Genomic DNA, 25,996 nt, shown 5'->3' with positions numbered 1-25,996 from the left:
AATCTCTGAAAATTAAAATCGAAAATCCAAAATTTGAGATCTAAAACCAAAAACCCAAAGTATAAGAGCCTGCATTCAAAATCCATAATTATAATTATACTAAATAATTCGTTATCCAAATTCAGAATTCAAAGCTTTAAATTTGAAATCTAAAATTGTTAATTTGGAACCCGTAGTCTAAAATACAAAATTTAAAACCTGAAGTCCGAAATCTGGAGTCTAAAACATAGGATTTAGAACTCATAATCCTTGGTAATAAAATTCGAAATTCGAAATCTTGACACTAAAAAATAACAGTAGTTAAGCGAATATTGAAATAATTGTCAGGATTACATGAATTATGTAATGTCAAAAACTTAAATAGTCCAGGCTTACAAAGACAGGAAAAACTCGTTCTGTTAAAAACTGTAAATCCAAACACAAAAATCAAAAATTCAAAATCTTGAATGTGAAATCAGAAATTCTTAACCCGTAAATCCAGATCCAAGTGACCATATTCAAAATCGGAGATCTGCTCCGGAATGGCCATTTTGAACAACTTATCAGATGGACTCAAAATAAATGAAAATCAACTCCTGGAGTGATTTCATGAACTTTGAAACCAATGTTATTCGGTTTTACCGAAAAACAGTACTAATTCGAAGATCCGCATTTACAACTGTGGCCACCGGTGCATGTCGGTCCCGAGCTCTTAAAGTAGACAGAGTTTCAAATCTTTTGACAGGCCAAGATCGAAAATCACTCAAGAAATTGAAGAGCAAGAAGGGTTTCATTTTGTGGGTACCCGGGTACTCTGCCGAGTACTTAGGTGGCATCCATATATTACGTAACGCTCATTGGTAGGAGGAGGGGTATCCTTGAGCGTTACGACTTGTTACATAGGGGAGAGGGGAAATAAGATCAGCGTTACGTAACGAAAAATCTCCGGGAAAGCGATACAATTTTACTCCTCAAATGGCTATCTTTATTGCGCAAATTCTTCTACTGCGTTACGTAATTTTTAGGAGGCAGTATGCGGTGGCGTTTCGTTACATCGGGGTTAAAAAAATATATTTTTTGCGTTATTCAATTTATGGATGTCGCCTTTTGGGATAAAAGGTCTCGAAAAGTCGAAGTCTCTCCCCCTTCAACCCTGCTATAAACAGTTTGATGATGGAAAATGGTAATTTCCACTAGTTAGGAGTATTCCATTATTTTCAGCTGGCGGAGTTGAGATTATGCTTGGATCTTGGATTTTAGATTCTGAGTCCACAATCCAAAATCCAGCATCCAAGACTCAATATCCAAAATCCAGAATCCAAAATGCAAGATTCAGAATCCAGCATCCATAATATTTAATCATAAATTAGTAATCCATGATCCATGTTCCATATTGGAATCCAAGATTTAGAGTCCAAAATCTTAGATCTAAAATTCAAAATTCAGAATCCTCAAACTAAAATTCATGCTGTATAATCCAAAATCCAACATCTACAAAACAAATTCCAGTTTTCAAATTCATAAAACAAAAATTGTGAAAGTTTAGTGAAGCGGGCAATGTATGTAGTTTGCGAAAATGCGAAAATGAACGGGAGTAGAAGGTGTGACTTTTAGGCTTAGAAAAAATTTTCCCTCGTCCAGACGGGAAAAAGGCCTAAAAGTCACACCTACTATTCCCGTTCATTTTCGCATTCTCACAAACTACATACATTTCCCGCTTTACTGAACTTAAAATGTGAGGCATATGACAAAAACTGAAATTAGTTCGTAAAGGAAAAATTCTGAATCCAAAATGCAAGAACTGAGGCCCGAGACTTAATATCCAAAATCCAGAATCCAAAATCCAAACTGCAAGATCCAGAAACTACATTTCTCAATTCATAATCCGAAATTCATAATTCATTATTTATGTTTCGATTTCAAATGCAAGATCCAAAGTCTGAGATCTAAAATTCAAAATTCAGAATCCCGAATCAGCAATCCAGGATGAATAATCCCACATTCCACACCCACAATCCGGAATCTTAAATTTAAAAACGCTAACTTAACATCCCGAAATCTACGGTTCTAATTTAGAAACCTCAATTTTCGAATCTGAAACGGATTCTTGAACCTTTAAAGCTCAAACCCCTAACCCATAATCCACATTACAAATTCCAAAATATCGAATCCACACACAAATTCAAATTCAAAATTCATATCCGATTCCAAAATCTACGAAACGTATTCTAAAATTTAAACTTCAAAATCCGTACTCGTTCGCATCTCAAATTTAAAAATCAAGATTCCAAAACTCTGGATCTGAAATCCAAATTCCAAAACTCTCAAAAAGTCGATATCTCGAATCGATAATCTGTAATCCGTAATCGATGTTTTAATTCTAACAATATGAACCTTAGAATCCACAATTCAGAATTCAAAATCCACGATTAAAGACAAACATCTAAATTCTACAATCCTTAAAATCAACATCTACAATCAAAGATTATAAATTCAAAAAACCTAAACCGTAATCCAAAATCAGAATTCTGGATTCCTGAATGCTGAATCCAGAATCTAAAACACAAGAGCCAGATTCCATAATTAATAATCCATGATCCAAAGTCTTAATCCAAAATCGAGAATCCGAAATTCATGATGTATCCAAAATCCAACATACGCAAACCACAATTTTAAATTAAAAAGCATGAAACAAGATTCTGGAACTCAGAAGCTACAACCCTCAATCTACAAATCGCTTAGAAAAATTCAACATCCAAGTCCAGAATTCAAAACTTTGAATCCAATATTTAAAAAGCTAATTGAAATGCTAATTCTAAAATCCAGAATATAAAATGTGATAGCCGGATTTTAGGTTTTAGATTTTAGATTTTGGATCTTGGATTTGGAATATGAATTACATTGGTCAACACAAGCTTTGCCCTAGAGCTTAAACTAAAAAAATGGAAGATTATAGCTTTTCAACCATTCCACAGTGGTTTAAAATAGCACACGCTATGTTTAAAGAAGGTTTTTATACAAAGTCAATGTACCTTAAATGTTTCTCCGTAGGATCATAGTTTTAGCCCTCTAGTTTCAAAATATGAACACCCGAAAATATTTCATCGGTATTATTTTTGTATTTGAAAACTAAATTACAGTTTTCGGCAAATGCATCCATTTTTGTTTTAAATTTGATAATTTCATCGTGTTCCTTGGAAAATTTCACATAAGAAACAACTATCATCCCGAGGTAATATGAGCCAATCTTGAGATATAACATTTTTACGAAAAAAGTTGAAAACTGTGTAATTATTTTATTTTATAATTTATATACGTAAGACAGGTGAATTTTGAAGAAAATAAACCAAGGGATCCAGAAAAAATTTTGCCCGCAAGTGTTGCCAGATAGAATATTTTTGTATTTTAATATTAAGTTTGCATTTTTCGGCCAATGCAGCTAATTTTATTTTAAAATTGATTGTTTCATCGTGTTTCTCAGAAAATTTTACGTAAAAAGCACTTACCACCCCATGGTAATATGAGCCAATCTTGAGATATAACATTTTACGAAAAATAATTACGAAATTCAGAACTATTTTTGTAAAAATGTTATATCTCGAGATCGGCTCCTATTACCACGGGGTGATGAGTGTTTCTTACGTAAAATTTTCCAAGAAATACGATGAAACTATCAAATTTAAACTAAAATTAGCTGCATTTGCCGAAAAATGTAAATTTAGTTTTAAAATACAAAAATAGTCTATCTGGCAACACATCCGGTCAAAAATAATATTTTTTTGGATTCCTTGGTTTATTTTCTCCAAAATTCACCTATCACTATTTTCCGGGTGTCTTAAGTCTATAAATTGGAAAAAAAAATTATTTACGAAGCTTACAACTTTTTCGTAAAAATGTTATATCTCGATATTTGCTCATATTACCTCGGGATGATAGTTGTTTCTTATGTGAAATTTTCCAAGGAACACGATGAAATTATCAAATTTAAAATAAAAATGGCTGCATTAGCCGAAAAATGTAAATTTAGTTTTCAAATACAAAAATAATTTATCTGGCAATTCCTTGGTTGATTTTCTTCAAAAATCATCTTTCAGTATTTTTCGGACATCTTACGTTTATGAATTGTAAGAAAAAGAAAAAAGAGATTTTGAACAAAAAATGCGTGACTTTGCAATAAAAAGAGGGGTCCCACAGAGCGGGGGGTATTCCAATCGACACCAAATTTGAGATTTTTCTAAAGTAACAGTAGATGAATAGTTCTCCCAACTTTGAGCAAAACCTGTGATGGTCGTGTCCAAGTTTGTGCTTTTTCGTGGTCACTTCGTATGGAATGACCCCTATGTGTAACCAAAATATAAAATTAAAATTGAAACGAAATACAAAATTCAAAATTAGAAACTCACAATGAACAAACTAAAAATTATAAAATCTAAAATTTTTCTATAACCGATAAATATTGAATGTTGGTCAATGAATATCGAAATTATTTCTGAAATCCAATAAATCCTATTTTATAAAAAATAAATTTAATATTTAAGGCTTACAAAAACAGTGAGTCCTTTTATGATTTTTTAACTTATGCAGACATATGTTCGAATCATCCAATCACTTAAACGAGTATAAGAAAATTTATCAAGTAGAAAACTTCAATGAAAAAGCGAATCATAACATAGAACTGAATTGTTGTTTGCGACATATCATTGCAGACAAACCGATCGTGGTGCTCAACATGGATCCGGAGACGCACGTGATCGAAAATGATCAGGCGAACATTACGCTACTTTGTAACATCGTGGACGGTAATCCACTGCTGCTGACCAAAGTGCGTTGGTTCCTGGATGGCGAGTTCCTCAAGGAACTGCCCGAGTGCGACGACGACAGTTTGGGTGACGAGAACCTGTGCGAGGTGGACCCGACCAAGATGCTGCTGCAAAACGTGGGTCGAGAATTTATAGGGAACTATTCGTGCGAGGGTTTCAACGTTGCTGGCTGGGGTGACACAAGCGAAGACCATCCGTTAAATATATTCTACGAGCCGGGTAATGCCTCGATGACCCACTTCCCGCAGATTGCCATCAAGAGGAAAAGTGTCACGTTTAACTGTTCGGTGGAAGATCGGGGAAATCCGGTCGCAACGAGATACCGCTGGCTGCGTGGCGGTAAACCAGTGATGGACGTTGTGACACCCACGTGGACAGTGGATCCGGTTGGCTTGGACTCGAGAACTACATTTTCGTGTTTTGCTTACAATGAAGGTGGTGAGGGAAATGCAGCGGAGGTTCGGCTGGAAGTGCATGCACCACCGGCCTTCGTCCAGAAGCTGCATCCCTACACGGGAGCGCTCTATTCGACGTCGAACATTTCCCTAGCCTGCAGAGTGGAATGCGTTCCCTCGTGTACAATCTCCTGGTTCAAGGATGGCGTAGGAATTGAGGATTATGATGAGAGATATTATATTACTAACAATTACTTAGGTGCAACGCCGGCTACTGGAGACTTCGAGACTGCCTACTCCGTGCTGGTGAGTGCTGCAGGTTAGGGTGTTTTATGCCATATTAATATTCTGTGAGGGTGTTTAATTTTAGCATTTTAATATGTCCGCCTGGCCGGATGGCATTCTGGATCGCATCCGAGACAGCTCCAACTACTCGTGCGTGTCGTCGAACAACTCAGCAGGCCCTGGAGTACGCAGCACGACGTATTTCGGCGTGGAATGTAACGTTTTTCACACACCGTTTGCTTTGATGGGTCTCATTTGGCAACTAATATGGCTAAATCTGTTTTGTTTTGCTGCTTTTTTTAGATCCTCCGGAGAACACTTCGCTGTCGAGTCCGGCCATTTCGGTGGAGGAAGGTAAACTGCCACCGCGAATCGTGTGCTCATCCCGCGCCTATCCGGAACCGGCCTTCTACTGGACACGAAATGGGGAAATCATTGTGAAGGGCAGCTCGTTAATTGTGAATAACGTGATGGAACGGGCGGACGCCGGCAATTATACCTGCACCGCGTTCAACAAGCACGGCAATCATTCGACGGATGCCATCATCGATATACACTGTGAGTATGGGCGGGGAGAGGGAGTTTGGATTCGACCTTTAGGTCGATTGGTTAGGTTTTATTTGACATGTAGCTCGTGGCAGAAGGAAAGTTATAAATGCGTCATGGGTTGCTGAAATGCTGTTGCTCATCATTTTCACCGTTATGATACAAAACGGCATTAGACAGATATTGATTATTGAAATATTTGCACTTTTGAAACCGTAACAACTGGCTGGAAAGTGTTACTGTCAATAATATGTGTTTCCTATTAAAATGTGAACAGGTTTTTAATTACCTTTACTCTTTTAACTATAATAGATAGTTTAAGGGTCCCCTTTTTCTGTATTCAAATTTGCACCTACACCTACTCATTGGTTGTTATAAAAATGTAGCGTAACCAAAATAACAATCTGAGACAATATAACAAATAATGTGCTGACCTCATTAATACCAGTTTTTTGCCATATCTTGCCCATAGTACACTCACGCAGCAAGCACAAAAGCCGCCTAGATTCATTTCGAAAAAGCCTTTCATTAACTGAAAACGATAGAACGGCCTACTTTATGAGCCCGGGCAGAGGCGGCCACAGTCAGCGATGGGATTTTCTTTGTTCCGAGCACACGTCGTATCTGCAGCGATCGAACCGCTCAAAGACAATGATACTGTGAACATGATACGTCATTATTGTTACTTGCAGATAAACCCACCTGCAGCATTGTCCGCAAGGAAGTGAATGACGAGGACGTTCTGGTTTGTACCGCAAACGGTAGTCCACGGGAGTCGGAGTTCGAGTGGAGTCTCAAGTACGAGAACGATACGCTGCAGAACCACAAGACGCGTGGCGATGCCTACGAGAGCACACTGGTCCTGGACAATGACGTCTCCGCCATGCGAACGTACGTTTGTATTGCCAGCAACAGCGTCGGAATGGGAACACCGTGCGAAATCGAGGTGGCAGGTACGGATCAATTTCTCATTCTCGATTGTACCAAGTGTTTTTACTTGCTTTCACCGTAGGATACGTAGCCTGGTGGCTCAAGGGGGACATTCTGACGCCCTACATATTGATTGCCGCCGTTGCGGCTCTTCTACTAGCGGTGATACTGATTTGTGGTATTATCATCTGCATTTGCCGCCGCAAGAGACGACAAGACAAATGTAAGTACATCTAATTCGAAGCCATTAGTCGGCACTTCCAATCACACCGTTTTTCACCCACACCCACACATACACCCAAACCACCGCCATCGTCTGTCTTCATCCTTGGTATTTTAGAACCCCTTCTTTCAGAACTAGAGATTGTCACCTCGACAGGTAGTATAATTAGAAAGTTCATTACTCTGTGCTGTTTTCTAGATTCTAGTTGTGATACTTATCTAGTCGTTTCACTAGTTCGATAATAATTAGCTGCAACCCAACTGTTTCGATTTTACACATTCTTTCTAACAACCCTTTTAACATTCATCGATGTAACTGTTCGAATCCCTCTTCATCGCTGCCTATCATCGCTGGGGTTCGGATAACCACCTTCGTCGTTGGAAATTTTTACATCGAAACATCGCAAAATGAGATTTTTACTAGTCAGTTTTAAGCGTATAACAAATGACTTCCGTAATTCAAAATATCTCTAAACAAACAAATACAGGAATCAATTGTAACATTCAGGCGAATCATTTCTATACCGAAGGAAATAAACTCCGTTCGAATATAGGAATCGCAACTTGCTGGTAGTAACCTTAAAACTTTATAATCTCATCAATGAGCTTAGTACTTCGATATTTCGGTCAAGTCGTTTAGAATAATTAACAAGGTTTGGAATCTAATTTCCAACCAAAATTCGCATTCCTGATTCTGATTATACAAGTATTATATTGTTTTTACCAGTTCAGACAAAGAATTTTTTTCTCCACATTTTTCTTTATTTACAAATTTGAATCTTTACTTCGGATTATAGATACTGACACAGAAATCTCTTCTGAAAGTGAAAGTTCGTGGATTGCATTTTGCTGCTAATAGCTTAGGCGTCGTACACAAATTACGTAACGCTAAAAATCTAGATTTCAGACCCCCTCCCCCATATGTAACAATTGGTAACGTCCAACATGACTCCCCCCTTAAAATTACGTAACGTTGATCAGCCTGACCCCCCTCCGAAATTTTCAATTCCGAGCAGTTACGTAACTGTTTCTACTACCCCCCTCCCCCCTACGTAACAATAAGTAACGCAGACTCAACCCCCCCCCCTTCATGCGTTACGTAATTTGTGTACGACGCCTTATAGCGGAATCCGAATTTCAGAATAAATTCCTGTTACTTTCGGACGTAGTTTCCGTATAAGAATTAGAGATTACCAATTCAGGACCCAACTTGAGGAACCGAATCAACTTCAGCAGAACTTCGGGCCACAGGTTCAAATAACAAATTTACCGGTCAGACTGAATATTGCAGAATTAATATTTCCGATTCGGATGAGAGTTTTGATGTAAATCTAAGTGTTTGAAATTAAAATTTGGATCCGACTAAACAGAAACTAGAACCTCGAGTTTTGGGTTTTGAATTCTAGGTAAAAAAATCGGAAGTTTCGGTGATTTAGCATCTAGGCCTTCAGCCGTTTAGGATATCAGGTTTTCTTATCTTAAGTTTCAGCTTAAGGCTTGAACTTTATGGACTTACGGGACTGGAATCAGGATTTAAAATTTCAATTTTTTTAGTTTGATTCTCATAAGTCATTTAACAACATTAAAGTTGAAATCCTTGAGTTTTAAATTTTACAATATTTGAATTCAAATTTGTGGACTTCGACTGTCTGTTTCGATTGGATTTCTAGATTCTGGATTCTACATTTCAGCTTCCGAATTAGGAATATGAAATCTGGAGTTCCAGACTATAAATTGCAGATTTTTTGACGTCGAAATCCGGATGTAGCAATCCAGACTAAAAATTTCGAATTTATGAATGTTCGTTGTTATTAAAAAAAATCGGTTGCGTTTACTATTTTGGAAGAAGGATTCTAGATATCTAATTTTGGAATTTGGGATAGCCACGAGCACTAGTTGTACATTGTAACTTCCAATTTAGGGTTCTCTTTTCCACGGTGATTTTAAATATTAAGTTGGGGATTATCATTATTATACATATTTTGTTCTGTGCATTTCCATACTTAAATCTCAAAATTTCAGATTTAAGATTTTATTTTCGAGATTAGGATTTACGTTTTGCTACAGGTGAGTTCCGAATTTTGTACTCCTTATCAAAGCTTAGCTTATAGTGATACACTTGGGATTCACTGTTTTGAAATGTCAAATCATTAAGGTCTGGGTTCATGATTCACATCTCAGATCCAGAACTTCGGATTTTAGATCCAACTTACAAGTTTATCTGTGAATCCAGATTTGAAATTTTTGGGTATCATGCATGGAAACCCGGATTTCATATATTCGATATAAAATAATAAAAATAATATCAAAATTGTTGAATCTCAATAATTAACACTGTAAAAGATTAACACTGTAAAAGATAAAAAAATGACACAAAAGATCAAAAAACTACTGGTCGCAGTGGAGTCCATACAAAAAATTCTAGTTCTTATATTTCAGCTTCCGAACTAGCAACATGAAAAAAAAAATTAATTTTATTAGAATAAAAAAAGTTGATGTGAAATTTTGGATATCGAAGTTCACGGAACACAGATCATGAATTTGGATTTGGGATTGTAAAGCACTAGTTTCTGATTTAGACTTTGAATCCTCGGTTTTTGTTTTTGGATTGCGAGTCGGATTGGCAGTTCTCGTTTTTGATATTTCGAGTTTCTGAAAAAAAAAAAAAAAGAGAATGATTAACTTGATTAACACCCCTTCTTGTGGTGAAAAAGGTAACTAAACTCATCACACAGTGGTACAGTAAAGCAATTTAGGCGGACATGAGCTTTTCGTTGCGATTTTTGTTTGCGGTTTAAAGCCATAGTTTTTGTAAAAGGTTGTTTCTTATACATACTCCTCTATTTATGTGAAAATGAAAATTAGGGTGGTCCTAAAATCAAAGAAATAAAAACAAACTAACTTGTTTTTATTTGCATGAATAATTGTAAACATTCTTTGGCAAACTTGTAGATCAACTAATTCCAAGTAACTTTGAAAAAACTTTTTTGTTGACATTAAATTTGGTTTCCAAAAACAGTCTTTTTGCTCTATTTTTCAATTCAAATTTCAAAACAAAGTTTTCTTCGGTAACTTTAATCCAAATATGCCAATTTTGACCAAAAAACATTGTCGATATATCGACTGATGAAGAGTTTTCACTATTTCTATTTTAAAAATAGGCCCTTTTAAAATATTGAAGTCTCCGTTTAGGGCAAACATAAATAATATTTTTTGGTATCATTTGTAAGAACAAGTATTGTATAAATATTGTGAGGAAATACCGAAAGTTGCTTAAAATTAGTTGATCTACAACTGTGCCGATGTATGTATACAATTATTTCTGCAAATAAAAGAGTTAGTTTTTTTATTTAGTCGATTTTAGGACCACCCTTGTTTTCATTTGCACATAAAAAATAGACTAAATATAAGAAACAAGTTCTTAGAAAAAAAATTTTACTCTAAAACCACAAAATCGCATCGAAAAACTCATGTCCGCCTACATTGCCTTACTGTACCACTGTGCATTGTTGTTGAATTTTTGTGAGCGTGTGACATTCTCACACACGAAACTGAATTTACTCAATTTTAGCTTTAGTTGACTCAATTTCGTACTTTCACAGAAAAAATATGCTGTAGATTTCGTGCGTATATTGTTTGTATGTAAAACTAACGCCATTCCGAGAGTTAAATAGTGATAATATAATAGATGTAGCTTATCGAGGCACGAAGGAGAAATATTCAAATAATCAGGCCACGACGTGTAAATGGTAAACTAATCCCAAGTTGCTATAGACGTGGTTCCCTGTGTAACTTCACTAGCTCAGATCCATCACGAGAAGCAACTACGAAATGTGCGGCCGTCAAGCTCAATCTCAATAATCAGGCCACGAAGTGTACAATTAAATGAATGTTTCAATTACCTCGTGGAAAAGATAAAAGGAGAAACCGCACAATGGTTGTCAATAGTCGTATATGGTTGTTGTGCAACTTTTAGCTTAGATAACACTTGAATGTTCTATCAATTTAACAATTTAAGTATGGATGTAATGTTGTAATTGGTTTCAAAGCTTTATTTTATTATATATAAAAGATATTCAACAAAACAAACATTATTAGTGATAACAACTGTTATGCAAAAACTATTATTTAATGCTTAGTTTTCTTCGTTTTGAAAGTATTTTTTGTTTTTTCTACCCCTCAGAATTTTTCGCTCTCGAGTTCTAATCTTCGTATTCATCACTTGCAGCTTTGCTTTAACCAGCATATTTATGTATTTACTAGTTGACCCGGCAAATTTAATAATTTTCAACATTCCAAATTCATTGATTTCTTGCGATTTGTTTATATCGTTTGAAATTATTGGTTTTATCGGAATGACAACATCCTCGCCTTTGACTTTAGTACATCACCTCTATTCCGAAAACACTCATATTGGGTGGTATTCAGTTATTTTCGTTGTTTTCCAGAAACTGAAAGTGGTCATCTTCGAATTCAAGATGATGTCCAGGGTCAATGAAATATTCATATCCAGTAGTATTCGGCTGTTTCCCAGAAGTTGCCATCTTACAATTCAAAATGGTGTCTGAGGTCAATTTTTAGCTCCATGCATCATTCTGGTTGAAAAAACTCTCATATTGGGTGGTATTTGGTCCCTTTAGGCTATTTTCCAGAAACCGAAAGTCACCACCCTGGATTTTAAAATGACATTTGGAGACAATTTCTAGCCCCTGAGCGTCATTATGGTTTGAGAAACATAGGTGTTATTTAGTAATTTTCGGGTGTTTTACAGAAACCGGAAGTCACCATCTTAGAATTCAAAATGGTGTCTGTGGTCGATTCTAGTTCCTGTGTATCATTCTGGTATCGAAGCATCTCATATTGGATGGAAATCGGCCGGTTGAAGAAATACCCATATTGGGTGGTATTTGGTCATTTCGGCAGTTTCACATTCACCGGAAGTCGTCATTTTACAATTCATAATGTTGTCTGAGGTCGATTTGTAGCTTCAGTGCATCATAAGAATCCCGGAAATACCCATATTAGTGTTATTTGGTCTTTTGCCATTGTTGTTTAGGAACCGGAAGTCGCCATATTGGATTTCAAAACGGCATTTGGAGACAATTTCTGGCCTCTGAGCATCATTCTGGTTAAAGAAACACCCATATTTAGTTGTTTTTGGGTCATTTTCAGCAGTTTTCCAGTCACCAAAAGTCGCCATTTTACAAATCAAAATGTTGTCTGAGGTCGATTTGTGGTTTCAGTGCATCATCACGATTTCGGATATACCTATATTGGGTGGTATTTGGCCATATCTCGCTGTTTCTCACAAACCGGAAGTCGCCATCTTGGATTTCAAAATGGTATTCAGAGACAATTTCTGGCCTCTGAGCGTCATTCTAGTTAAAGAAACATCCATATTAGGTGGTATTTGGTCATTTTTGTCTTTTTTCCAGTCACCGGACGTCGCCATCTTACAACTTAAAATATTGTCGGAGGTCGACAAACGTACAAACCGTGGAACACCAGGCATACATAGGCCTCATACATAGGCGAACTTTATTATTATAAAATATTCGGCCGAGTCCACTTCACAATAAAATGTGCATTTTTTTCAGTGCACCCATTAGGGTAATATTATTGTCAAAAGTTACTCTTTTCGCATGTCGTGTAGAACAAAATCAGAAGTGGCGTACCTAGCGGTCGAAAAGGTGACTAACGCTTCTGTCATTTTCAATTTGCCTTCATAATTTCACGTAAGTGAACTATATTGGTATTTAAGATATTTGCTGTATAGTAAGCTCATTTATTAAAGTTTTCTGCTAAAGGTAATAACATTTTTCTACACATAAGGTTAGAATATTGCGGCTGCTACAACCACAGAAAGCATCAAGCAACTTTTGTAGATCCAGACAGTCTCCAAGACAGGCTATAATCAGAAAGATGTTTACATCCTCTGCGAGAAGGAGCCCTGCAACTCGCGGTCAAATAGAAGTTGCAGCATAGTAGCAACGTCGTTAATTAAGAGTGAAAACAAAAGTGGGCCTAGATTGCTTCCCTGCGGCACTCCAGAAGAAGTTTAAAATGGCTCAAAATGTGACGACTCAAGACTGACACATATAACTCTGCCGGTCAGATACGAATGCGTATTGCAGCGTCAATCTGATCTGGCATAGCAACTGAAGACGAAAGAGCGGCTTTAAAATATTCAGAAATAATTGACTATGAAGCGCTGACTCCTTCACCAGTATTTGACTGGCTTTGTTCAAACAAAATGCGTCGTACATAATACTTCCAGCTGCGGTTAACCGTGATCTACTCGTATCTACAACAAGACCACTACTTTACGAAGGTACCCAATGTAGCTCTCGAGGGTAATTATCCCCAAAGAGAACAGCAATGTCGTGTGGATTAAAACGTGATAGAACGGATCCAATTGAGTCAGCATGTTTCTGAATAATGAGAAAGTGTCGATTTTTGTCCCGTGTCCACGGACGTTTTGGTAGAAGATACGTAACTTTCATACTTTGACCTGAAGGACGTCTTAGCTTAATAGTAACAGATGACGCATAAGATATGGTAGGTGGAACCGGGGATATGCAGAAAGCGATAGACAGATCAGATCTTTTAGGGGCTTTTTAATTACTGTTTTCAATGCGTCCCAGTTGTTGTCCAAAGACAGGAAGGATGGTATTTTGAATACAATTTACTGCGTCATTACTACTTCGCCCTGGGGTCCTAGGGAATAGGTTGACATCGGATCCATGACTGAGAATTGATAAGGATCTGCATTTAGTTAGGGATCCAAAAACTTGCAGCAGCATTATAGTCTCTGAACTCGCGGAACAACATCACTCTAGATTACGTTAAAGTCGAAAGTGCCTTGGATTTTAGGTCGGTACTGATGCCAACCTTAAATGAAACGAATGACAGTTTTTTGATATCCTTTCCCTTGGCTACCAGCCTAATTGCTTAAACATCTTTTGTGCCCAATCTTTGCTTAGCCCACTCGCACACTTGTTCAGCTGTGATGTCAGAAGAAATTCGGGACAAGTAGATCCAGAGTTTTTGACTAGGAGAAGGTACAATGAATGTTCCATCCAAAGGCAACAGGGAATTTCCAGTTTTACACATTGGTGAATAATGATTTCGTGTTATCATATTGCGCATTGAACCAAAATCTATTTTTATATAGTAAATGTAAGCGATCAGCTGAAGATTTTAGATTATTGATAAAAGATTTTTGCCTTCTGGACTTCAGGCTGGCTGATATCAGCCTTAAAAATCGGGGATTTCGAGTATTAGATTATAGATTTTGATTTTCTTAGCATAGCTTAGCTTGACTGACTGCACTTATCAATGGTTGCACTCGATGATTGATCCGAAGCAGTAAGAGGCCATCCACATACCACGTGGACAGCTTGGGGAGGGGGTGGGGGGGGTATGTGTAATGTCCACGGTCTATACAAAAGAAAGAAGAATTTATATGACCAGTTGTCCACTGGGGGGACGGGGGTTCAAAATCGTTTAAAATCTGTCCACGTGGTATGTGGATGGCACCTAAAATTGCACTATAAATCAACTGAATGGGGCTGGGAGTGACCGACCATTATCATTGTACAAGTTTTAGTGACTGAATACTTTGAAGGGTCAATAAAGACGCCGGCCACGTCCTTGCAATCAGGTGGGAAAAGGAGAGGGATGTTAGCGTGACCTTTGCTATTCGAAGATCGTGTTAACCTCTGAATCTCCACAAAGGCCACAGGAAGGAGGTTTTTGTTAGTAGGGAAGGGTAAGTTGGATCAGGATTCATTTCAATAAGTGATGCGATCTTATATATAATTTATTCCCGATTCTATTGAACTATTTTTGGTTTATTCTCCGTTCAGTCGGCTGATTGGAAATGCACACTTAGCTTATTTATACTTGGTACTGGTTTAAACTAACAGACATTAATAATGCTGTAGGGGACACGTGTGAGTGATTTATTTCACAAGAACACAAAATTGTTTGGTTTCCGGACTCAAGACCGATTTAAATCGAAAAAACAACGGTATGCTGTTGGGAACACCCCCAGTTAGTGACATTTTTCAGTAATTCATACCGACACCTTATCGTCATCTAGTTTATACCGAAGACTGTTGGAGCCACTCACAAATTTGTGGGGTGTTAATTTTTATAACAGAATTAAATCAACAAACATTAAATTTAACGTTGCGGTGTGGTTCGTCTTATAAATATCAGAAGGGTGTTACATAGATTATATGATTTGAATCCGGTATAAACTAACATTAAGAGATGCTAATGGGGCCAGGCACACGTGTGTCACAAAATATGCAAATTTGTTCTATTTTTGAATGGGTTGTATCTAAGGAATCGAATGAAAAATATTATTTGAATCGCAAATAAGAGAAGTCACACGGAACGATACAATGTTACATTGAAGTGATAAGGTTACACGGGGTTTTTTTTCTTTTATAAATTATTAGTCCTTCGAGATATCACATCATATTATACTTGGTAACATTACAATAACGCGTGCAAAATCTGTTATAAACCGACCACAGCGAGGCTAAACTTGAACGCGTTGAACGAATCTGCTGGTGTGTGTAAATGAAGTAAATAACCTATTGAATCCAGAATTGGTAAAGTTCCATGCATCAAAATCCCTAAAATCCAAACCAATGCAAATGTGCATTTGAAATAAAAGAATTTTTTTTCCAAATCCCACAAGTGTCATTATTAGCATACCGTCGTGGATTAATGTCTTCCAGAGTTACGAAACATTGAAATAGTCACTTGGAAATCAACTTTTTTTTCAAAAGCTTGAGAAATCATGAAATGAAGCTTGACAAAATACCCACAAAGCTATGTCGACGTTTTAGTTATCTTGAAAATATTAGGAGAGTGTCTCCATTGTGCAAAAATCGTTGAGAAAAAAAATAAACATTCTTTTCAGTCACGCCCAGTGCTCTGATCAATCCTTTTTTCTACCGAACACAAAAATATCAGTCATTCAATTTCATCTTATCCGTTTTGTGCGAGACTTCGTACACCGTTCGTCTCTCCGAGCTGTCGCGTTCAATTTCGTTTTCCGATTGCAAAATAAAACGAACGGGCATTACGATCATCTCTTTTCCTCTCTAGTGTAGAATCCTCGCAATCCTGTTCGCACTACTGACGATGACGATTTTTTTCGCATTTTCCTTTTGTTCAATATCCATTGATTTTAGTGGCAATGAACGACCGGAAAAAAATTCATTTGACCGGCAGTCGCTGTATGCTTCTGATGCGTATGTTCTGTTACAGCGTTTTGGTGGCTGGAGGCGCTTGTTTTTGTTGTTGTTGTTGTTAATGTTTAGCGATTATGGGAAAGTAAGGTGTTGAAGCTGTTTGATTAATTCTTCATACATCTCTCAAAGCATCCATGGAAATCAAAGCATCGCGTTTGGACATGAGTAGTGTAGTTACATCTGCCAACGCGGCTAGCACTTTATGTTGCGCAGCTCGCGTCGCGGCGGTGCACAGTGGGGCGGCTCCATACAAATGCTGGCCAAGCGAAAAATTATCTTCAAATGATGGAAAATACATGGTTTTTATATAATTTTGGGACGCTAAGTACGAATTTGATATTATTTTTGCATGAAAATGCGTATTTTTGACGCCAGGGAAAATTTCATGTTTTTTATATATATTATATGAGGAAAATTTTACGTCGGCTTCAATCTTTTGGAAAATAAAATGCATGATGCTTGAAAGACTTTCATATGCCATAAAAAACATTAAATATTAATCAGTTATCAAGAAAAAGAAAAAAAATTAAAAATATGCTTCGTGTTGAAAATTACTTAAGACTTGTTTTTTTTTTTTCCAAAGTGACTATTGATTCTTTTTATCGCATTCGCATTTTTTTCCATTTGCATTTTTTTCCATTCACTTTCACCTTCATCTTTATTTTTGTGTTCATTTTCAATACAGTTTTAATATCTTCAAGAAGGGTTTTCAAAATGCAGTTTCTAACGTCAAAATAACTATTCACTATTTGCTCTGTAGAAATTAGCAGGTGATGTATTATGTCATGGTTTATGTTTACACGATTGTTTTTACATGTGACTGGTATGATATAAACTTTAAACATGATTTTGGTAGTCAGTGCTGGTGATCCAAAACATAAACAATGACTTGTTTTTGATACTTCGTAAATTATCGAAATATAGATCAGTTAAACTTGTAAATATGCAAATAGTGTGATTAATTATACTGAAACTTGTTCGAAAACGTTGTTATTATCAGACTAATATGAGCCATTTGTTATTATGTAGACGGTTTGCAGTGTACAATTCAAATTTACATTTTTGAAATCCGACATGTGCCGAACACTCGTTGTTTCTCTTCGAAAGAAAGGTACTCTGCGCAAGATCGGACTAGATGCATTTTAAGGCATTTTTTCCAAGCTATCTTTTAAAACTAGTGCCAAACCCTGCCGTTCAAACTTTAAACGCTGTTTTAAAAAAAAACGTAATTTTTTGATTCCGTCAATTTATACATATATACATTATCCAATGATGAGGATTATACATTATCCAATGATTAGGATTTATTCTCCACTATTTTATAGACAACTTTTACTTAGACGTCATCAAGATTCAAGTTACTCTTGGGGCTCCAGCAAATTTCGCAACATTGCATTTTTTTTTTCAAGAAAAACGCTAAAAAACGCTGACTCAGTACACTTTGAAAAATCATAGAAAATTCAAATTTTGTCGTAATGCTCTAAAAATTTGGATCCTGTCACTTCAATAGTATACAACTATAGGAAGAATATAATTGAAATGAAATTCACATTTTCAATTTTGGGTCGATGGCCAGCGATTCCCCACTGTGCGGTGGTGTACTTTGTCCGAAGCTAATTTAGATTTTCGCATCGCTAAGTACAGGTCACACTCGATTATATATAGTCTCTGATTTTTTTCCACTATATATAATCGAATTTTATATATAATCTAATCAGAGAAAAAATGTATTTTATTCATTTTACATGAATGTTTTATTATTTTCGAATAAATAGGAAGAATTTTATTTTTGACTCATCCCCCTAAAAGTCAGCAAACACAGTTCTTATGAAAATTATACATATATCTTGTAGTTATTCTTGTAGTTATTCCTGGTGTCAAATGGAAAGAAAAAGTTAGATCAGTATATATTGATTTGTCAACTCGTTCGTTTTTAATTTCTCAAATTTTTGAAAATTTTCAAATTATTCGTTTGTTCCTAAATTTTTTTAATTTCTTTTTTTTTATTTTTGAATTTTTTCTATTAAGGTAATTTTATTTAGGGTTTTTCAATTTCTTTTAATTTTTAAATTCCAAAAACCAAAAAACCAAAATTTTTCATTGTTTTTAATTATTTTTTATTTTTTTCCCTTTCTATCAAGCGTAACGTATTTTCTGGATGATCTCTTACGAAATGTTCGCTCTAGATCACATTTGAAATTTAAAAAAAATTTTTATGCTACTATATATACTGCCGTTCTTATGCACGCTGGGACAACTATGCTTGGAACGGCAGTATAATCGAGTTTGAAATTATATATAATAGAATCATATACATATAATCGAGTCAATATAAAATCGAGTCTCTATATAATCGAATCCGACCTTTATATCATCGGCCTAACAGATAGATACTTTTGAATTCCATAGTTATCAGGAGGCTAATTTTTCAAGTCAATTTGTATGCGGGAAATTCTTTTTCGTTATACATTAATAGTGTTCTCCATTGTTGATTGTTGATGATCCTATTCATGCATCAAACATCAATTTTGAAGTCCGCCTGCTTCGCCTTCGCCTTAATCCGCTCCTGGGTACCAGAAACAACTAACAACTCACAACTAAAATTGAGCTAGTTTCAACAATTCAATTTAGGTGGCCTCTAATGTTTCTGCTGATTTTCAATCTACCTTTAATTTTTTGCATCTAAAAGAACACAGTTTGTAAGACGGTTATCAACCAATACATCACAAAACTATCAACTCAATTGTAGAACGTGATTTGTCAGGGCATAAGGATTGTCTTTTTCCACTATTTATGCAAAACGAATCAGAAAAAAAATTGACTGAAAAATTAGCCTACTGATAACGATGGATATAAAAAGAATAGAGTATATATCGGCTTATCTGTTGGGCCAATGATATAAGCGAAGCAAGAATCTGAATAAGCTTCGGAAAAATATAAATTACAGCCGCGCGCAACGCAACATATGGTATAATGCTAGCCGCGTAGGCAGAAGTAAAAACACTACTTGTGCCTGTCGGCGCTTTGCGACGCATAACAACGACGGACTTCAGCATTTCGCATGAAGAAATATTCAAACTATATCTCCACCTCATTTGTCCTCGAGCAATTATCGCTAAACATCAACAACAACAACAGCAAACTTCTCCACCAAAAAATAACGTGCATCTGTAAGCAGTGCCCCAATCCCATCCGATGCAGCGAAAAAGCATTCATCGACCGTTTTTTGACCGTTCAGACAGCCAGTCAAGAACCAGTCGAGAACGAGAGAAACGAAAATAAAACACGCCACATGCTGCCGATCATACTCTAGTTTGCTCCGTTCAACATAAATTCAAATGATCGAGCGAGAGAGTTTTAAAATCGACTTCTCCGAAACTGCGGTCGCTATCGTTAGAAAAAAAATCGTCACACGAGAGAAAGAGAAAAACTTTTTTTCGTTCGCCCGATCGTTTCTGCCGTTCAATTCAAACGAAAAAAGCATGTGCATTCATCGCAGTCACAATCAAATTTCGATCCCTTCTCAAGCACTGGTCACGCCTTTCCTCATTTGGCACCCGTTTATAGCTTTTATTTCGAACTGCATAACAATTTTCATAAATCAATAGTACACTTTTTCTCTACATATGGATCTTAGGGTCCAAAACAGTGATAAACGTGAAAGATACACGCACAACAGCGAAGAAATGTGTTTACGTTCACTCGCGGTCGCAGCTTGCTACGATCTTCTATTAGACTATAGATTTTTATTTTCATCGATAAACATGAAATTTAATCTCTGAATACGAACTGCAAATTTTTGAAATCGAATTAAAATTTCAATCACAAAAGTTCCAAAGTTTGGATTTTTTAGAATTATTTTACTTTTTAGATCTCATTTATTTCAATTTTTTTATGTGGAATCTAAGATTCCGAATTTCGTAATACTAATTACTGGTTTCACGAAAAAAAAAAATGGGTTTTACGACGGAAAGTTTCTGTTTATGATGAACAATTCAGATTACTATCAGGATTTAGAATTCTGAAAGTCGCATTCAAATTCGAAAATTTAGCTTTACTTCTTTGGAATTCACGGTTAAGGTTTAAACATCACAGTTAAGTTTTAAAATCTATCACAAAAATTGTTAATTACGCATACACATCATTAGTTTTGGGATATTCAAGAATTACATTTACAATTTCGAATGTTACATTTAACCGTAGGTTGAAAAAATACGACTAATTCTACATTGGCGGGTCGTTTTCGACTAGGGTTGTCGATATTAAAAATAAAATATCGATATTCGTTTTATCGATATTAAAAGCGGCATCGATATTGAAATCGATATTACGTGTCGATATCGATATTTTATCGATATTTTCCTTCATATATTTTTTGTTTGGATTTTAGTTAGGCCTGAAACAAACTGAACGCCGACGTGAGCGATCGGGCGAGATTCTTGCCGAAGGTTAATAAACAGCCATGAGTAGAGTTGTTCATTAATCTACGGCGAGAATCTCACCCGATCGGTCGCGTTGGTGTTCAGCATGTTTCATGCCTTAAGCAGGTATTAGACGAAGCAAATATTTGCTATTTTTTAATACAGATTTTATTTTGTGCAAATAAAAATCGTACCAAAAATAGCAAATATTTTCGTCGTCTAATACCTGCTTTAGTATTGCATATTCCGGCGAAGGGTTTGCTATTTCATCTCGTCCGTTAGGACAGCGGGCCGTTTGCTGATCGCTTTACGCAAGGTGCATTTTCCAATCAGATTAAACCGACGTTTCGTGAGCCGCGTCTCCTAATCGTCACTGATCCATTGACTAATCAGCAGCCAGTTACTGAAGCATCCTACCTGAACATTCATGTTATCGCTTATGTAACACCGATTCTTTACTGAAATTCATCGATCCTGCCATCCCAATGTAACACCAAGGCATCGCATTTGATCGGTTTAATGTGGTGGTTATTGCCCCGAGAAGTTCCACACCCAAATTTCTGGAAATTCGCTCTATACATGCTGTCAATAAAAAAAGAAAAATGGCATCCATATTTCTGTCGTACTGCTTACATTTTCCATCTAGCACATATTGATTCTAATACCAACAATTCTGGTACCCACTTTTTAGTTGGTTTGCCCTAAAATAGCTGAAATAGAGTAAACGTCCTTTAATTTCTATTGACCTATTTTCGAATAAATATATTTATCAATGGGAAACCCAGCCTTAACCAGGGTGGCCACCCAACCGAGAAAACCGGGAAAAAACCTGGAATTGTTTGGAACCGGGAAAAACCGGGAATTTCACTGAATATTACAAGCCGGGGTGAGATTATCAGCTATCTCATGGCGATCACTAAAATTCCTTGAATAAGTTTTCTTGAAAACGACCAAGAAAGACTGGTCTTCTGACCCGGAAGAGATGGCTGACAGGTCACGGGCTGGATGGCACAATCTCACCCCGGCTGCCAGTATATTCAACTCATTTCTCACAGTGCTTATATCAGTTTTGTTTTTATTCATCTTTCTCTTGGAAACTAACTTGACCACGGTAAGCTCCCCGGAAGTAGCAGTCAAACGGCTCGAATTTTGCCTAGAGCAAATGGTTCACGAAGATAATCTCGCGGGAACTGTAGTTGACAGATTTCGCCAAGAATACTCACAACTGTTGAGTATGCATTCGACGGAGACATTGCTGACTTCCTACCGCCGTAGTGAAACACGCCTTGATACTTTCTGTAGAGATCTGATAGCTGATTTAGGCAAGAAACTGCCTAACTTGACCGTGTTTATTAAGGAGATTTTGATCCAGCGATTGGTGTACGATGCAGTACAGGATGCCGGTGGTGAAGACGAAATTGATATCACCAAGTCGTTAATCTATTACGCTCGCGTTTCACATAGCCGATATATTGAATTGTTGAAGACAAAGAAGAAGGAGAATTCAGATCAAGATGAAGAAGCCAGAAAGAAGAATGCCACGGCCCGTGCTCTTGAAGCTAATGTGTTTAAGTGTATTTCTTTTATATATTGAATCTTCGGTGGTTGAGGTAAAAACGGTTCCTACAAACTTAATTTGGCCTAGGAGTCCCCGGTAGTGAGTATTATATGCGTTGTTTATAAGTTTAAAAAATTCTACGCCCCTGCGAGCGGCCTTCCGGCAGTTAACCGGAACATTCGCCATGGCGGACGAAAACCTGCGTGCAGGCATGTTTTCAAGCTTTTTCTGTGTTTTTTATTAATTCCTCCTCCGTTTTCGCGACAAAATTGTTGGAATAGATCTTGCGCTTCAAGTTTGCCCAGAAATTCTCCATCTCCTCCAAAGATCGCTTCGAGTAGTGGGCCGACGCCAAATCTGGCCAGAACACCGTGTCTTCGCCCTTATGGTATTTCTTGATAAACGACACAACTTCTGGCAGGCACTTCGTACTGGAAATTTCCTCGTTCACGGCCAGCCCGGAGCAAAAGAAGAGCAACTTTGACATCCCTTTCTCGCTGATTGTCAGCCACAGCCGCACCTTCTTGGGGAACTTGGTCTGTGAAATATACCTCACCTCGGTGCTCACTTTCTTCGTAGGGGAGGTAAAATACAAAGTGCCCTACTAATCGTTGTCATCTAGGGTTAGATAGGTCTCGTCGTCCATCACCACTGTCACATCGCGATTTGCCAGGGAAATCGACTTGACCATCTTAAACCTCTGTCGCTGCGTCATTGCCTGCAGCTCCGAGACTAGCACCAGTGGACGGGACTGCTGCTTCCTGACATGTATGCCCATGTTTTCCAACAACTTTTTCACTGTTTTACCGCATGCACCAACCTCCCGACCGAGTGCACGCAGTGATTTAGCCACTTTTCCCTCGGTCTTCCTCTTCAGCATCCTTTGAAGCTTCTTGTCGTTCAGGGTCGTTGGCCGTCCAGAACTGGGCTTTCTTCCGATGCTTTGATCGTTGTCCAATTGTGTCAAGATATTGTAGATGCCGGAACGGCATACCAGGCGTCTACAAAGTGCCGCACGATGTCCGTTTTTGACTTGGCGGGGTACCATTTTTTTTACCGCAAACGTTATCCTCTTGAAAAAGATGACGTCCGTCACATTTTTCGAATTTCTGCAACAATATTTCTGGATTATAATAAGCCTGAACACGCTTAAAAAGTGACTATATTAGAATGTAAATCGATAATGGGATGTAAATCGACAGTCACGCTTTTGAAGTAGAATACTTCTCTCAGGAAGTTCGGCTACATAGGGATGTGAAATGAAAATCTAAAACCGAAAAAAGTGTAAAATATGTCCAATTTCAAATGCTAATAAATCGGTTAGTATTCGATGGATTTCCTCCGTTCTTGCAGCAATAGATTGGATTCTAAGATTCTTCCCAGAATAAGATAATTGTAAATTTATTATTCACACTATTGTACTATTGAAAATAGTCAAGCCTTGGCAAAACGAAAAATTCGACCTCTGATTGGTCGTTATATGCTTGCTTCCCAAGCACGGTCGACAGGATCATATACCTTGCAATTGAAAACATGCTATTTGGCCTATATAAGAGCCTGTTTCAGCTGGAGCCGCTCATAATAGTTCTAGACAGCGACAACAGCAGTCCCTCTTCCTTAGCAGCAGCACTAGCCCTGTGGTTGGTCACCACGTCTCAGGAGCAGCGCGGTTCTTCTCAGCGTGTGTCGCCAGACAGCCATTATTCCCCCCGTGTTGGGGCAGCATGAAGATTGCCATCAGGAAATCCAATTTCGGAAATCAAAATGCTTTTTTCAAGGCAAATAAACAAGTCATTGAAAGTTAATAATTTTTGTCAACGCAAGCAAGCATTCTGTGTTGCATCCTAGCAATTTGAATTTGTCGCACTCGTCTAATTTACTGAATGTGAAATAGCTTCCACAGTGCATGTTGTCCGTGTATCTTAACTCCCCCTATGTTAGGGCAGCTCAAAGGTTGTAATTAGCAACCGATTTTGAACCGCAACATGCTTTTTTCAAGGCAAATAAAAAAATAATTGAAGGGAAATAATTTTCTGGCATCAACACAAGCAGACATTCTGTGCGGGATGCAATCAAATTCTGTTGTAGTTGTCTAATTTTCACTTTATTTAGTAAACCCCCCACTGTAAGGGCAGCGCAAATGCTGCGATCAGCATAACCGACATTGAATAATAAACTGCCCTGTTAGAACGCATTCACAAAAGCAGTTAGTTCGACTATGCAGAGCTAATATGAAGTCGATTCAATCAATCAGCATAAACAGAATTTCGTCGTCTCCCAGCTGCCAAGTTGCAACATGATGCAACACGTAACAGCAAGCAAATGGAATCGCTTGATGTTACAACCGCAATAAAATACGGGTTAAAACCGTTGCGTGTGTGAGAGCACCATCGGTGTTTATTCGCTCGATACAAAAATCAAATGCGAATTGTGGAATAATTCGTCTAAAGAATATAAGGAAATGGTAAACCTGAACTGAAAGGCGTGGCCTATTACGTAGCACCCTTCGGCTATAAAAGAGTGTTTCTGGTAAAATCAGCTACATTCATTAGTCGGAAGGTGAGCTGGATGAACCGTCCACAACGTTGACAGCAGTAACAGCAGATATCGGCACTCAGCAGTAACAGACCATAGCAGCGGGTCGCGCCTGTGGCTGCCTTCAAATTAAACAAATCACTTGCCCTGCGGTTGGTCACCACGTCTCAGGCCTCTGCCAGGCTGAACGCCAACGCGAGCGATCGGGCGAGATTTTTGCGGTACCCGGCACTTCCTCTAATGGAAAAGTAGGATCATTTTGTTTAGAAGAATATTACTGTCGGTAATATTACAGAGAGATGCGATTGCATCATATCCGATATGGAATTGAACAATTGTTCTTTTGAGGACAAATAAAACACTTAGTTTGAAGAGTTAATAGCTTTAGGTACCAGTAGCAGTATGGTAACAGCCTCAGCGGTAGGTGCAGCCGGTACTTCCCTAAGGCCGATGTAATAAGGAAGTAAATGGAAGCGGCACGGCGAAACAGTTCGGGTGTTCTTAGACGCGCGTCATTTTTCGTACAATAGCGGCGGTATCAGCGGTAGATGCATTTGCCAACACTTACTCCAGTAAAGCCGTGTCTAATTTTCAGTGTGAAAACATCTTTCTATTGTGTTGGCCGTGCGCATTAGGCCTCGACCAGGCTAAACGCGATAAGCGGCGCGAACCGATACGCCGGCCGTAGGTTAATTTACAGCCGTAAGTAGAGCTGTGTAAAAGTATTCTACTTCAACCTTGCGGTCGTGGCTTTGCACACAACCCTCCTGTGATTTTTTTAACCCTTAACTGTATGAAAAAATGCAGAATTCTGAATTACAAATAACCGGGAAAAATATTTGAACGAACCGGGAAAAACCGGGAAAAAAACGGGAATTTAATTTCGAGTTTTGAGTGTCACCCTGCCTAACGTTTGTTTTCAGTATAATGTGCACTTTTAATGAATATCTTATATAGTGTGTAAGCATTTTAAATTTAATTTTGATGCCATGATGGATTTATGATCGGTAGGCAAAATTTTGCCGGTAGCACT

At 37.5% G+C, this 25,996-nt stretch overlaps 1 protein-coding gene across 3 annotated transcripts in view; it reads left to right on the top strand.

The window, feature by feature from the left end:
- LOC129724760 (hemicentin-1) overlaps positions 1-25,996 on the top strand; it is a 280,997-nt gene that overhangs the window by 223,976 nt on the left and 31,025 nt on the right. For all 3 annotated transcript variants that reach the window (XM_055679909.1, XM_055679911.1, XM_055679910.1), the window contains exons 10-14: positions 4,686-5,500; positions 5,565-5,694; positions 5,783-6,037; positions 6,718-6,978; positions 7,038-7,178. In XM_055679909.1, coding sequence (XP_055535884.1) covers positions 4,686-5,500; positions 5,565-5,694; positions 5,783-6,037; positions 6,718-6,978; positions 7,038-7,178 — 1,602 coding nt within the window. The remainder of the gene's footprint in view (positions 1-4,685; positions 5,501-5,564; positions 5,695-5,782; positions 6,038-6,717; positions 6,979-7,037; positions 7,179-25,996) is intronic.

This window comes from Wyeomyia smithii, chromosome 2 (assembly GCF_029784165.1).
Source record: "Wyeomyia smithii strain HCP4-BCI-WySm-NY-G18 chromosome 2, ASM2978416v1, whole genome shotgun sequence".
Taxonomy (NCBI): domain Eukaryota; kingdom Metazoa; phylum Arthropoda; class Insecta; order Diptera; family Culicidae; genus Wyeomyia; species Wyeomyia smithii.
Note: the sequence above shows the minus strand (reverse complement) of the source record. Positions and strands in the feature narration are given on the sequence as shown.